Consider the following 15,855-nt stretch of genomic DNA (forward strand, 5'->3'; position numbering starts at 1 on the left):
GTATAAAGGTGACTATAGGGTGTTATTTCATGTCTTTAGAGGACTCTAATAGTGTTGAAAAACATATTTAGATGGTCATAAATAGGTGTTTTTATGCTCTAGCTATGAAAATATTGAATTTATGATTAATAAATCCTGTTACTGCGATGCTGCAGTTATTAGGGTGTCGATTTTTTGATACCTTTTTTAAAAGAAAAAGCCTCTTCTACAGTTGTTTGGTCCTAAATAAATCATTTTCAAGCAAAAAAATATGCTAAATAAACTAAAAAGTATCAATACTACAATAGTATCGGCCACGAGATGAGACCAAACCAATTGGATCAGGCTGTTCAGTATCGTGGCCACTGATTGGCTCAGCCACAGAAAGCATTACTATCTTGGATTAGATTTAGATTGAGACAAACTTTATTGTCTAAGTCTTAATTCAAGATAGTAATGAGAAGAGTGTATGTTTAATGTCGAGAGGGCTCTAATAATGTAAAAAAAAAAAAACATATTTAGAAGGTCGTAAACAGGTTTTTATGCTCTAGCCATGAAAATAATAAATGTATGATTAATAATTCCTACTACGCGGAATCAATAAACAGTAATAAACAAAGGATGTACTGCATGTGAGTATCGATGCTGTGGTGGCCTCTGATTGGCTCAGCCTCCGCCAATATTACTATATTGAATTAAATGAGGCCCTGTGATGAGGTGGCGACTTGTCCAGGGTGTACCCCGCCTTCCACCCGAATGCAGCTGAGAGAGGCTCCAGCACTCCCCGTTTTCCTGTGTTTAAGTACGTATTACCTGAGTTTTATAAAGTGTGACAAAATAGACTTTTGAACAACACAACACGCAGATATTTGTGAAAACAAGCATAAAAAATAACTGAAAAAATATAATTCGCCTCACCTTAGTATCAATCCAAAACTGATACAAACAGGTATCGATGCAATCAATATTTAGATCGATCCCGTTTATTCCACTCTTACCTCAATCTGAAACAAACAGGAAGATAACTCTTTAAACTTTGGGAAAAAAATATGATTAATGGTATAATTTGGGGATAAAGCATCATCACATTTTTATAATAACACCACAAAGATCAAATATTCAAATTAATAAGGGTAGTATGTACTATGTTTAGTCTTTTTGTTTTACTATTTTACCTAACTCTTGCTCCAATGGGCCGTGGTTAGGGCCTTGCATGGCAGTTTCCGCCATCAGTGCGTGAATGTGTGTGTGAATGGGTGAATGTGAGGTTTAATGTAAAGCGCTTCTGGTATCATTCCAGGTTTAGTAAAGCGCTATAGAAAGACATCATTACCATTTATTTAGTCAGCGATGCAGCTTTCTGGGCGGTGGATCACTAAACACTACCGCCATCAAGTGGTAAAAAGGAGACACTACACTTGAAATGTTTTTTATCTTTTCAATTTGGGGATTGAAGGTAGACGTTCTTTTTTAAAAGCCGTTAAAAAGACTGTCTCGTTATTGTTTTTTTAATCAAAGAAACAATTGCCAGTAGTAGTTTTAAGATCATATATTTAGCTGAATAATTGTAATTTACACTACTAGTGGGTATCATTCTGTCTCTTTGACTATATATATTTTTTTCTAACATTATGTGGTGTCCCCATCGTTTGACAGTGACGTCACTGTTTAGAGTTTCGCCTTACCTAACAAACTTTGAAGGGAAAACATATGCAGTATGAAAAAATATGTATACAGAATGGATGATTACAATTTAAATAAAAATAACAATATAATACAAAATGTGACGACAGAGTTGTACTACCCTACCTGGTGCAGGTATACTTCAACTACCGTTCATATCCACATCAGAACAACGAACCAGAAAAGTAAATCCAAATAAATATACACTTTAAAAAAAATACATCCAAATATAAAATACATTAAAACAATAAACAAAAAGTAAATTAAAATAAAAAATGAATCCAAACAAAAATGTAATAAAAAAAAAAAGTGTATCCAAATAAAAAAACAAAAAGTATCCAAATAAAACATAAAAAAGTGAATTAAAGATTAAAAGAATAAAATAAAAATGTTCATGCAAATAAAAAAATATTACATTAAGTTAATCCAAATAATAAAATATATAATCAAGTGAATCAAAAATAAAAACAAAGTATATACAGGTGAATGCAAATAAAAAATAAAGATTCTTTAATTAAAACTAAAAAAAATTAAATAATTAAAAAAAAAGAAAAAAAAGTGAACCCAATTAAAAAATAGATAAAAAGTGAATCCATCCATCCACCTATTACTGCTTATCTAATAATTAAAACATAAATATATAAAGTGAATCTAAATGATTGTGTTTCTTTTGACTGTCTGATTTTTCTAGTCCAGTCACCAGTCAGGAGGGCATGCACATGCAGCGTGGGCAACAGTCCATCTGCAGGTGCATGAGAAACAGGCCCCAAACGAATGTAACAGCGAATCATTTCTCATCATTCAAACGACTCAAATCGTTCACTAACGTCACATCTCTATAGTTCACATGCAAGAGAAACAGCACACATTTAATAGTGGAATTCTTTATATTTAAGTAAAGTATTACTGTGTGCCATTTCTTTTAGAATTAAGAACTGAAGCAGAAACACAAGTTTCCAAACTTTTAATGTAAAAGACAAAAACAATACAGGGTTATCTGACATAAATGTCATTATTGTGCTCATTTATCCTTTTCTTTCTGCTCCTTCTCCTTTTTGTCTTTCTCGGCCTTGGCCTCCTCAGCCTCGTGTCGCTTGATGAGCTCTTCCACCTCTTTCTGTTTCAGCACCTTGATTTTTGTTATGCCTCCCTCTCGTGTCAGTGTGGCAATCTCCACTGGAACAACACAGCAAGGAGAAGACATTTACAACATGTTTAAACCACTTTGGGGTTGGTCTTCGGATAGAACACAGGTGTCAAAAACTAGGCCTGGGGGCCAAATCTGGCCCGCTACATTATTTTATGTGGCCCACAAAAGCCTGGAAATAATATGCGATAATAAAATGCTTAATCTTTTCTGACTAAATATTTGTTCTTTCCCTTTTTACATTAAAAATCATGCACTGCATTCAATTGCATATCTTTTAAAATTCAGTATTATCAAAATATTATTTTATCATGTATTTCAAAAAATAGTTTTTATTGAGTAAGACACAGTAAGACACTAACACATTAAAAAACATTAAAACAACAAGATTTTACGTTAAAAAAAAAAAAAAAAGGCACCTCTGTTGCTTGAATTTTACCGCTAAAAACAGTGGTATTGTTTTCCATTCCATTCCATTTATTCAATGTTTTTATATGCTGTAAAAAACCCACTGCTTTTACTGTAAAATTCTGGTGACTGATCTGCAAGTTTTTTAAGTAAAATTTAAATATATTTTTTATAGCTTATATAAAACGCACACACACACAACTCCTTGTTAAAAGCGGCCCCCTGACGGCAACCACAACTGCGATGTGGCCCTCAATAAAAAAGGACTTTGACACCCCTGGGCTACAATGTACTTTCCAGAAACCTTAGAAGGGGCCGCAGATGTGGGGACCCCCCTTTGGGTGACCGAGTGGATACAGGTAATAACTTTTGCATCTCATAGCTGCAAAATTGTGGTGCTTTCAGGGGGCCTTGATTAAAGATGGAAACGGAGGAGTCACTAGCTTTTAAAGAGAGTAGAAACTTAACCCCCAATAGATACATTAATAATACTAATCATAATAAAGATAAATGGTAAATAAATGGGTTATACTTCTATAGCGCTTTTATACCTTCAATGTACTCAAAGCGCTTTGACACTATTTCCATATTCACACACTCATTCACACACACACACACACTGATGGCGGGAGCTGCCATGCAAGACCCTAACCGCGACCCATCAGGAGCAAGGGGTGAAGTGTCTTGCTCAAGGACACAGCGGACGTGACGAGGTTGGTAGAAGGTGGGGATTGAACCAAGAACCCTCAGGTTGCTGACACGGCCACTCTCCCAACCGCATAATCATAAAAAAGATGTATTTTTATGATTATTATGGTAAATGGGTCGTACTTGTATAGCGCTTTTCTACCTTTTTAAAAGGAACTCAAAGCGCTTTGACACTATTTTCCACATTCACACACTGATGGCGGGAGCTGCCATGCACGGCGCTAACCAGGCCCATCAGGAGCAAGGATGAAGTGTCTTGCTCAAGGACACAACGGACGTGACTTGGATGGTAGAAGGTGGGGATTGAACCAGTAACCCTCAGATTGCTGGCACAGCCACTCTCCCAACTTCGCCACGCCGTCCCCATTATCCACAGACAAAGATCATCTCTACCTTACACTCTGAAGTAAAGGGAACCTTGACAGATTTATAATCATATTTAAGCGAATATTAACAAGAATGATTTTAAAATCATATTCTGGCTTCTTTATATCAAATCTGTCTGCACTATTATGTACAAAATGTATTTAAAATTAAGTCAATAATGAGTTTTTTTAGTGCATGTAAACATACTGGGTGTGTAAGTGAGGCAATGACATTAGGTTTCAGGAATTAAAGACCCTAAATCTGGTTTAGGGCCCAGCTAGATCTCACCTTTCTCCGCAGACAGCTTGCTGACGTCCATAGTTTTGTTGAGAACTTTGACGGCCAGAGCCAGAGCCGAGGACAGAGTCATCTCTCCCTCCTTGTAGTCCTGCTTCAACATGGATACCGCGGCCTGAGGTGTGAGAGAACAGCTTGAAACTTAATTTCAACGTAGCTCAGTCAGTGCCATGTAAACTTATTTGTGAGTGGAGCTTACAGCACTGTTGTTGCCGATGCATGTTGCCTTCCATCCTCCGTAGTTGCCACTGGGGTCACTCTGGTACAACTGGAAGCCATAGTGCTTGTCCCAGCCGATGTACAAGAGAGACACGCCGAACGGCCGCTTGCCTACAAGGGGAATCCACACAGATGTCGAAATCTACATTGTATTGGCGGTTTTATTTTTGTTTGGTTTCATTAAAACCTCATTTGTTTAAGTTTTTACACCTTTACAACACTCACAATGCTATTTTTCGTTATCCTGTCTATGGGGCCATCCATTGTATGTTAGCATTGCAACTTTTATTTATTCTGTAAGGTCGTATTAAATTTTTTTCAGTTGATACCAAACCGTGTTGTTGATTTAACTTGATTCATACATCACAGTTGTCTGCTTAGTTTTGCATTACTATCAATAAACAACCTTAAGTTGAACATTTTTACATCTGTAATTCAAAGGAATGTTTACAAATTTGCCAAATCAAATTCCAACATTGAAGGAGGGCAGAATGAAATAAGTAAATAAACCAAGGGTGTACAAAGTGTTACATTTAAGTAATAAAAAAGGCAGCAGCAATTGGAAAAAAATAGAGCAAAACAATAGAATGTCACAAGAAAAACATATGATGATACTAATAACTAACAACACACATTTTCTTTAAATATTTGTATAATATCTTTTAGCCTTTTGAATAAAATGTATGCATCATAGCCAATTATGCAAAATATATGATGATGTCATATTGACAATGCCCCTGGGAAAGCCTTCGCAGCCAAAAATAGATTGCTGTTCTGTGTGAAACACTGAATCATGTCCATTAGCATCATTGCGACACACAAAAAAAGAGACTGTGCTTTTTTTTTTTTCATATGTGTGAACAAACAATCTTTTCCCAAAGGTGCAGTGAACACTCTCGTGTGTTCTTGCTTTTAAACTCTGGAGTTTGCATGTTCTTCATGTGCCGATGTAGGTTTTAGCCTGCTGTTCCAGCTTCCCCCCACATCCCCAAAACAAGCATATAAGGTTAATTGCAGACTCTAAATTTTCTATAGGTGTAAATGTAAATCCTGTAATGGACTGGTATGCATTCAGCCAAGAAAAGATCTTCAGATTTGTCTAAGGACATGACACAAACAGTAACTCGTATCACAGTAAATGGTGTGATACTACAAACAAACCCCCCCCGTTCTAATGCCTGTAGTCCAGACCTGTCTCCCATTGAAAATGTGTGGCGCATTATGAAGCCTAAAATACCACAACGGAGACCCCCGGACTGTTGAACAACTTAAGCTGTACATCAAGCAAGATGGGAAAGAATTCCACCTGAGAAGCTTAAAAAATGTGTCTCCTCAGTTCCGTTTACTGAGTGTTGTTAAAAGAAAAGGCCATGTAAGACAGTGGGGAACATGCCCTTTCCCAACTACTTTGGCACGTGTTGCAGCCATGAAATTCTAAGTTAATTATTATTTGCAAAAAAAATAAATAAAGTTTATGAGTTTGAACATCAAATATCTTGTCTTTGTAGTGCATTCAATTGAATATGGGTTGAAAAGGATTTGCAAATCATTGTATTCCGTTTATATTTACATCCAACACAATTTCCCAACTCATATGGAAACAGGGTTTGTATAACATTGGATTTTATTTGGCTTTCTCTCTCAATTAAAATGCATAACCACCCAAAATGTTATTCATTTGTGATATAAAATCATGTATTTGAAAGGTTATGTGCTGGCTTGTACCAATTTTAAGCGACGACATAAGAAATTGTAGTATGGGTGCTTTGTAATGTATGCATTTTCAGTGTTTCTCCTGGACTGACAAGATACCTGTGGTGGTGGGGGCATGGTCATGGGCGTGGTCACCATGACGCCTTTGAATAATTTGCATAATCTGCTATAATTTTCTTTAAAAAAAAATGTTCACTAGTATTTGTTTTTTTTCTTACAATTGACTCTTATTCATAACAGTCCCATCATAATGGGACTAAGAGCCTGGGCATTATTGGCAGCATCAAATCTAATTGTGGCCGTCGTAAGTTATTTGTGGCACAAATAAATACATGTATCGGAAACACTGTATTGTGTGTATGTATGTATGTATATATATATATATATATATATATATATATATATATATATATATATATATATATATATATATATATATATATATATATATATATATATATATATATAAATAAATGTACCAAAAAAGTTGTGGCTTTTCTGCATGTCCCTGAAATGATGAACTTCATAAAAAATGTCTTCATAATTCCAATGCAGATTTGCTGCTGTGCCACATGGACTTGATTCAGCTAAAAATAAATATAATTTCGGTCCATATTATGTTCTAATGTCTCAATGATAACAAAAAATGCATTTTTGCTCCATTAAAGGACGCATGAGAAAGCTTCCTACCTCCAAACTGAGTGTAGGCCTGCTTGATGTCACACAACGCTGTCACCAGCTGCTCACAAGGGATCGGCTCCTGGTACTGCAGCAAATATCTGACAAGGAAAACATTTAACACACACACAGTTTTTGTTTCTTGGATGGTAAAGTAAACTATGTCATGAATGGATTCCAATAAGTTATAGAAGTTTAAACACAAACAGGTTGTACCTCTGTGCGATTAGCCGCAGTTCATTTGTCAGCACGTTAGCATCTGATGTGATCCCTGCAACACTGCAAGCCATGTCTCTGGAAAAAAATTAAAAAAAAAAAAAAAAATCACCCACTGCGTTACAATTACTTATCTCTTTGACATGGTCACTGCAGCTGAATGCGCTCACTCATTCAGTTTGTAGATCTTCTCAGAGAAAAAGACCTCGTCCAACAGTTTGTGGATATTGCGTCTCTCTGCAGCTAACAGCACTCCATCGTTCGCTAGAATCCCGAGACATGTTCCAGCATGGCCAATAGCTTCCATGGCATACTCCACCTGATACAAGCGACCTGTAAGAGGGTACGTAGGGACTTAATGGAGAATTTAAAGAGTTGTAGACTCAATAGCCCAGCTTAAGAAATGTACAGTGCATCAGGAAAGAATTCACAGGCCTTCAATTTTGAGCTGACAAGCTCAGCTCCAGTTAACTCAAGCAGATCAACTGATCATACTTAAGATGCTCCGACAGCTTAACTGGAGTCCACTTGTGGTAAATTCTGTTGGTTAGACATGATTTGCAAAGTCACACCCGGGTCTATACTGTATATAAGCTTCCAAACTGGACAGTGCATGGCAGAGCACAAACCAAAAATGAAGTCGAAGGAAAAGTCTGTAGAACTTCGAGACAGGATTGCCTTGAGGTAAAAATCTGGGGAAGGGTACGGAAAATGATCCGTGGCCTTGAAGGTCCTAATGAGCACAGTGGTCTCCATTATCCAACTTGACTCTTCCTCGGGCTGGCCGGCCTTCTAAAATGAGCGATTGTGGGAGAAGGGCAGCCGCATCTCATCCAACCTTATGGCGCTTGAGAGGTGCTGCAAAAAGGAATGGGCAAAACTGCCCAAAGATACACTATATTGCCAAAAGTATCTAGCCACCCATCCAAATGATCAAAATCAGGTGTCCTAATCGCTTGGCCCGGCCACAAGTGTATAAAATCAAGCACTTAGGCATGCCTAAGTTGCTAAATTGCTCAAAATGCCACATGTACTATAAATCCAGTCGTGAAATTATCCTAAATATTCCAAAGTCAACTGTCGGCTTTATTATAAGAAAATGGAAGAGTTTGGGAACAACAGCAACTCAGCCACGAAGTGGTAGGCCACGTAAACTGACAGAGAGGGGTCAGCGGATCCTGAAGCGCATTGTGCAGAAAGTCGGCGACCTCTTTGCACTGTCAGTTGCTACAGAGCTCCAAACTTCATGTGACCTTCCAATTAGCCCACGTACAGTACGCAGAGAGCTTCATGGAATGGGTTTCCATGGCCGAGCAGCTGCATGTAAGCCATACATCACCAAGTCCAATGCAAAGCGTCGGGATGCAGTGGTATAAAGCACGTCGCCACTGGACTCTAGAGCAGTGGAGACGCCTTCTCTGGAGTGATGAATCACGCTTTTCCATCTGGCAACCTGATGGACGAGTCTGGGTTTGGAGGTTGCCAGGAGAACGCTACATTTCGGACAACATTGTCCTGAGTGTGAAATTTGGTGGAGGAGGAATTATGGTGTGGAGTTGTTTTTCAGGAGTTGGGCTTCGCTCCTTAGTTCCAGTGAAAGGAACTTTGAATGCTCCAGGATACCAAAACATTTTGGACAATTCCACGCTCCCAACCTTGTGGGAACAGTTTGGAGCGGGCCCCTTCCTCTTCCAACATGACTGTTCACCAGTGCACAAAGCAGGTTCCATAAAGACATGGATGACAGAGTCTGGTGTGGATAAACTTGACTGGCCTGCACCGAGTCCTGACCTGAACCCGATAGAACACCTTTGGGATGAATTAGAACGGAGACTGAGAGCCAGGCCTTCTCGACCAACATCAGTGTGTGACATCACCAATGCGCTTTTGGAAGAATGGTGGAAAATTCCTATAAACACACTCCGCAACCTTGTGGACATCCTTCCCAGAAGAGTTGAAGCTGTAATAGCTGCAAACAGTGGACCGACATCAGATTGAACCCTATGGGTTAGGAATGGGATGGCAATTCCAAGTTCATATGTGAGTCAAATACTTTTGGCAATATAGTGTAGGTGTACCAAGCTTGTGGTATTGTATTAAAAAGACATGAGGCTGTCATTGTTGTCGACTGTGCATCAACAAAGTATTGAGCAAAGGCTGTGAATATTCATGTCTTTGTGATTTCTTAGTTTTTTTATTTTGATATCCATCAATTCATCCATCCATTTTCTACCGCTTGTCCCTTTCGGGGTCACTGGAGCCTATCTCAGCTGCATTCGGGCGGAAGGCACAGTACACCCTGGACAAGTCGCCACCTCATCACAGGGCCAACACAGACAACATTCACACTCACATTCACACACTAGGACCATTTGATACATTAACAAAAAAATAAATAAATAATTTCTCACATCGTTATTATGGGGTATTGTGTGTAGAATTTTGAGGACAAATATGAATTTAATCCATTTGGCTGTGACATATCAAAAATGTGGAAAGCGTGAAGCGCTGTGAATACTTTCCGGATGCATTGTGGGTAGTTAATGAAGCATGATAACAGAAAACAAACTTCCACTGCTATTATTAAGGAAATAACACTTGCCTTCAGGAGAAAATATGGTTGTCCGGGAATCATATCTGCGTGACTAAACATCAAGCAAGAACAGTAATGAGTAAACAACTAACATATTTAGACATTACAAGAACATAAGTTGTAACATACCATGTTTGCGTGACCAAGGAACTATCCTGCAAATAACAAAGATGTCATATTAGCCAAAAGCGCACTTTTTTGGCGTACCTATCACTCGTTCTAATGCAATTAAAATATTTGCGAAAATTAAACTACTGGCTGGAGAGGACTTATCATATTATACATTTATATAAACAGTACAGTACATAAGCACATTAAAACATAAGAATGAGTGACTATTATAAGCGTGACAGTCGCTGCTCCACAGAATGAATCTGCAATATCTCAGCTAGTTAGCTAGCATGCTAGTACACAATGACTGTAAGACGGAGTCAAACTTCTTAGACTGAAACAAAGTGGAGTATATTATTATATGCTAGCCACATCATTTATTTGCAGTACCTTAGACGAAAAAGGAGTACGTTGTTGTCGTTTTAGCCAACGAAGATGTTGAGTCTTGTACTTTCTGTTTAACGCTTCCTCATGCGCACCGGTCTGAAGTGTCGCGACGGTGCAAACTGCGTCCCACAGCGCCACCTGTCTGCGGGAGGGTATAACACCTATTTATTTACAAACTTAGTCAACGGTAAATTTGCTGGAATTTTAATGTGTTGTTAATTGGGTAGGTTCATTTAATTTCATTTCATTTATTCATGTATTTCAGGAAATTACATAAAAAAAAAAGTACAAGGTCGACAATACATAATAATATACATTAATATAATGCAAAAGGTAATGTACAGTATGTAAGCATGATTGTCCAGTTTAGCCTGAAAGGGAGTGGGAAGAAGATAACTTATTTACTCAATCAATCAATCAATCAATCAATGTTTATTTATACAGCCCTAAATCACAAGTGTCTCAAAGGGCTGCACAAGCCACAACGACATCCTCGGTCCAGAGCCCACATAAGGGCAAGGAAAAACTCACAACCCAGTGGGACGTCGATGTGAATGACTATGAGAAACCTTGGAGAGGACCGCAGATGTGGATGACCCCCCCTCCCTCTAGGGGAGACCGGATGCAATGGACGTCGAGTGGGTCTGACATAATATTGTGAAAGTCCAGTCCATAGTGGATCTAACATAATAGTGAGAGTCCAGTCCATAGTGGGGCCAGCAGGATACCATCCCGAGCGGAGACGGGTCAGCAGCTCAGAGACGTCCCCAACCGAGTCCCGACTCTGGACAGCCAGCACTTCATCCATGGCCACCGGACCTGTGTCCCCCCCTCCACAAGGGAGAGGGGGGCAGAGGAGAAAAGAACAGAAATGGCAGATCAACTGGTCTCAAAGGGGGGTCTATTTAAAGGCTAGAGTATACAAATGAGTTTTAAGATGGGACTTAAATGCTTTACTGAGGTAGCATCTCTAACTGTTACCGGGAGGGCATTCCATAGTACTGGAGCCCGAATAGAAAACGCTCTATAGCCCGCAGACCTTTTTTGGGCTCTGGGAATCACTAATAAGCCGGAGGTCTTTGAACGCCGATTTCTTGCCGGGACATATGGTACAATACAATCGGCAAGATAGGATGGAGCTAGACCGTGTTGTATTTTATACGTAAGTAGTAAAACCTTAAAGTCACATCTTAAGTGCACAGGAAGCCAGTGCAGGTGAGCCAGTATAGGCGTAATATGATCAAACTTAATCCCACCCCCAGTTCTCCATTCAGTGATTAATACATTGAGTTTCACTGTTACTTTGTTTAAGGATTATACAAATGTTGTATAGGATAGGATAGGTCTTTATTGTCATTGCACAAGTACAACAAAACTTTGTTTTCAGCACAAACCCGTTCAAGATTAGATTAGACAAACAAACAGTGTACAGGGTTGCAGAACAGGAACGCTGACAAGGCACCCGTAAAAGATGGGGAAAAAGGTCAAACGCTGGGGAAGAATGAGTAAAAAAAAATACAATCTAGACTGGGCTCCTAAGGGGGCCCAGACTGGAGTGGGAAAAAACCTCCATAGCAAAGCACATATACATATTACAACGTACATCTCGAGATATCTAGCAACAGAGGGAAGGGAGTGCGGGGTCATGGTGGTAGGCCGCAGCTCTCAGGCGCTGACCATCCTTTCATCACCCCTATGGGATTTGCGTCGAGGGTGTTGGATTGGGGGTGGGGGGGAGGATGTATGTGTGTGGCGTATATTTTTGTGGATGCATGTTTGTGTGTAAGCCTGCAGTGTGTCTCTGTTCCGCGGCCTTGATGTCGTGCAGTCGCTAGTCCAAAGTCAGCAACAACAGTTGTGTGTCCATCAGAGACAAGAAGGGAGTTTGTTGTGTCTTCGCTGCACTGTCCTTCGAGAGAGTCTGGAAGCCAGGGAAAAAAATCCAAGTTGGAATGTTTTGTATACGAGTGAAAATAAGATTTGCTTTTCACTCTAAATTGTCTATGACTGGTCCTCAAACCTCCGGGGCAGACAGTCCGATGTGATCCAAAATCACAAGAGTGTCCACAGTTCTTCCCGCATCCTCCAATTATTTGTGGCAGCTTTGGGGTACATTGAAGACTGCCAGCAACTTCCAATTTGTCGACAAACCAGAGCAACGCTTACTCCAATCAGCAGATGTCCTGTTGTCATAATTCCGAATAGGTAGATATCTTCACGTCCTCGACAGAAAAGGGTCACCAGGCACGCGGCACTCCTTATTCTCCCAAGAGTCCGTCGTGTGTCCAGCAACAACCGCTCCGTCACAACAAGCAGGTTCCCTAAAACCCAAGATCTTGTCAATTTCGTTGAGGACAGTTAAATAGTTCCAATGTTGTTTTGGAGAGCAGTGCAAAGAGAGGCAACAAAAAAAGTTAAGATAAGACAAGACAAAGAAGCAAGCAGGAGAGATAAGGGAGAGGAAAGTGGAGCATCCACTCTCGATGAGTGCCAGAGAGAAATATGTCATAGTGGCATTACCACAGGTAACAATAATTATTACACTGTATCAATAATTTGTATCAACAATGTAGGAATAATGAACAATACCAACAATGGTAATAGACAACATAGCAACAATGGTAAGGAAACATTGAGCACATGTTAACACTTTGAGACAGAGTACAACAGCAGGTCAAATTAAAGACCCTAATCTCTATATTTGAACCAGACCCCATGATTGTATAGTAGTTTAAATTGATTAATAGTTTGGCATTGCTTGTGTTGTAAGTCCAGTTTGTTCCATAGTTTTACTCCGCTTACAGACACACAAAAACGTTTACGAGTGGTTTGAGCTCTCGGCAATGAGAAATATCCAAAGCCTCGCAAGTTATGAGCCTGCACTCGTCTTATAACAAAAACCGTTGTAGATTAGACGGCAATAATAGGTTGTTTGGATTAACAGTTGAATGAATAAACATAACACCATGACTCTTAATAATACAGTATATTTAAACACATTACGGCAGCACGGTGGAACAGGGGTTTGTGCGTCTGCCTCACAATACGAAGGTCCTGAGTAGTCCTGAGTTCAATCCCGGGCTCGGGATCTTTCTGTGTGGAGTTTGCATGTTTTCCCCGTGACTGCGTGGGTTCCCTCCGGGTACTCCGGCTTCCTCCCACCTCCAAAGACATGCACCTGGGGACAGGTTGATTGGCAACACTAAATGGTCCCTAGTGTGCGAATGTGAGTGTGAATGCTGTCTGTCTATCTGTGTTGGCCCTGCGATGAGGTGGTGACTTGTCCAGGGTGTACCCCGCCTTCCGCCCGATTGTAGCTGAGATAGGCTCCAGCGCCCCCGCGACCCCAAAGGGAATAAGCGGTAGAAAATGGATGGATGGATGAACACATTACAGAGGTATACATGCATGCCATGATATTCAGCCACACAAACTACTGCTACACAACTTGGTCCTCAGAGAATATCCTGAAGCCACTAAAGTCTCATGACCTGTTGAATGTTTGCTGTATTAACTTGCCTTAGGACAACGGAGGAAAATGAGCTATTGTGCTAACTGCGGCATATTTACATTGTTGATCTATGTTGATGAATATGCATTGTCCTAATTCAAATAAATAAATAAATAAATAAATAAATACAATTAAATATGAATAACAGAGGAAAATGAGCTACTGTGCCAACTCCGGCATATTTAAATTTTTGCTCTATGTTGATGAATATGCATTGTACTAATTCAAATAAATAAATAAATACAATTAAATATGAATAACAGAGGAAAATTAGCTATTGTGCTAACTCCGCCATATTTACTTTGTTGCTCTATGTTGATGAATATGCATTGTCCTAATTCAAATAAATAAATAAATACAATTAAATATGAATAACGGAGGAAAATGAGCGATTGTGCTAACTCCGGCATATTTACATTGTTGCATATGTTGATGAATATGCATTGTCCTAATTCAAATAAATAAATAAATGAATACAATTAAATATGAATAACAGAGGAAAATGAGCTTTTGTGCTAACTCCAGCATATTTACATTGTTGCTCTATGTTGATGAATATGCATTGTCCTAATTCAAATAAACAAAAAAATAAATAAATACAATTAAGTTTGAATAACGAAGGAAAATTAGCTATTGTGCTAACTCCTGCATATTTACATTGTAGCTCTATATTGATGAATATGCATTTTCCTAATTCAAATAAATAAATAAATGAATACAATTAAATATGAATAACTGAGGAAAATGAGCTATTGTGCTAACTCCGGCATATTTACATTGTTGCTCTATGTTGATGAATATGCATTGTCCTAAATCAAATAAATAAATAAATAAATACAATTAAATATGAATAACAGTGTGTGAATGTGAGTGTGTTGTCTGTCTATCTGTGTTGGCCCTGTGATGAGTTGGCGACTTGTCCAGGGTGTACCCCGCCTTCCGCCCGAATGCAGCTGGGATAGGCTCCAGCATCCCCCGCGACCCCAGAAGGGACAAGCGGTAAAAAATGGATGGATGGATGAATAACGGAGGGAAATTAGCTATTGTGCCAACTCCGCCATATTTACATTGTTGCTCTATGTTGATGAATATGCATTGTCCTAATTCAAATAAATAAATAAATAAATACAATTAAATATGAATAACGGAGGAAAATGAGCTATTGTGCTAACTCCGGCATACTTACATTGTTGCTCTATGTTGATGAATATGCATTGTCCTAATTCAAATAAATAAATAAATAAATAAATACAATTAAATATGAATAACGGAGGAAAATGAGCTATTGTGCTAACTCCAGCATATTTACATTGTTGCTCTATGTTGATGAATATGCATTGTCCTAATTCAAATAAATAAATAAATACAATTAAATATGAATAACGGAGGAAAATGAGCTATTGTGCTAACTCCAGCATATTTACATTGTTGCTCTATGTTGATGAATATGCATTGTCCTAATCCAAATAAATAAATAAATACAATTAAATATGAATAACGGAGGAAAATGAGCTATTGTGCTAACTCCGGCATATTTACATTGTTGCTCTATGTTGATGAATATGCATTGTCCTAATTCAAATAAATAAATAAATAAATACAATTAAATATGAATAACGGAGGAAAATGAGCTATTGTGCTAACTCCGGCATTGTTACATTGTTGCTCTATGTTGATGAATATGCATTGTCCTAATTCAAATAAATAAATAAATGAATACAATTAAATATGAATAACAGAGGAAAATGAGCTATTGTGTTAACTCCAGCATATTTACATTGTTGCTCTATGTTGATGAATATGCATTGTCCTAATTCAAATAAATAAATAAATAAAATT

General features: G+C 38.5%; 1 protein-coding gene across 1 annotated transcript; it reads right to left on the minus strand.

The window, feature by feature from the left end:
- Window positions 1–2,611: 2,611 nt before the first annotated feature.
- On the minus strand, window positions 2,612–10,639 carry psma4 (proteasome 20S subunit alpha 4). Its single transcript, XM_061975372.2, has 9 exons — window positions 10,509–10,639; window positions 10,137–10,162; window positions 10,017–10,059; window positions 7,585–7,747; window positions 7,415–7,492; window positions 7,211–7,299; window positions 4,788–4,918; window positions 4,580–4,703; window positions 2,612–2,838 (listed from the first exon to the last, which is right to left on the minus strand). The coding sequence occupies exons 2-9, from the start codon at window positions 10,137–10,139 to the stop codon at window positions 2,684–2,686; spliced, it is 786 nt and encodes a 261-aa protein (XP_061831356.1). The 5' UTR covers window positions 10,140–10,162; window positions 10,509–10,639; the 3' UTR covers window positions 2,612–2,683.
- Between the last annotated feature and the right edge of the window lie 5,216 nt (window positions 10,640–15,855).

This window comes from Nerophis lumbriciformis, linkage group LG15 (assembly GCF_033978685.3).
Source record: "Nerophis lumbriciformis linkage group LG15, RoL_Nlum_v2.1, whole genome shotgun sequence".
Taxonomy (NCBI): domain Eukaryota; kingdom Metazoa; phylum Chordata; class Actinopteri; order Syngnathiformes; family Syngnathidae; genus Nerophis; species Nerophis lumbriciformis.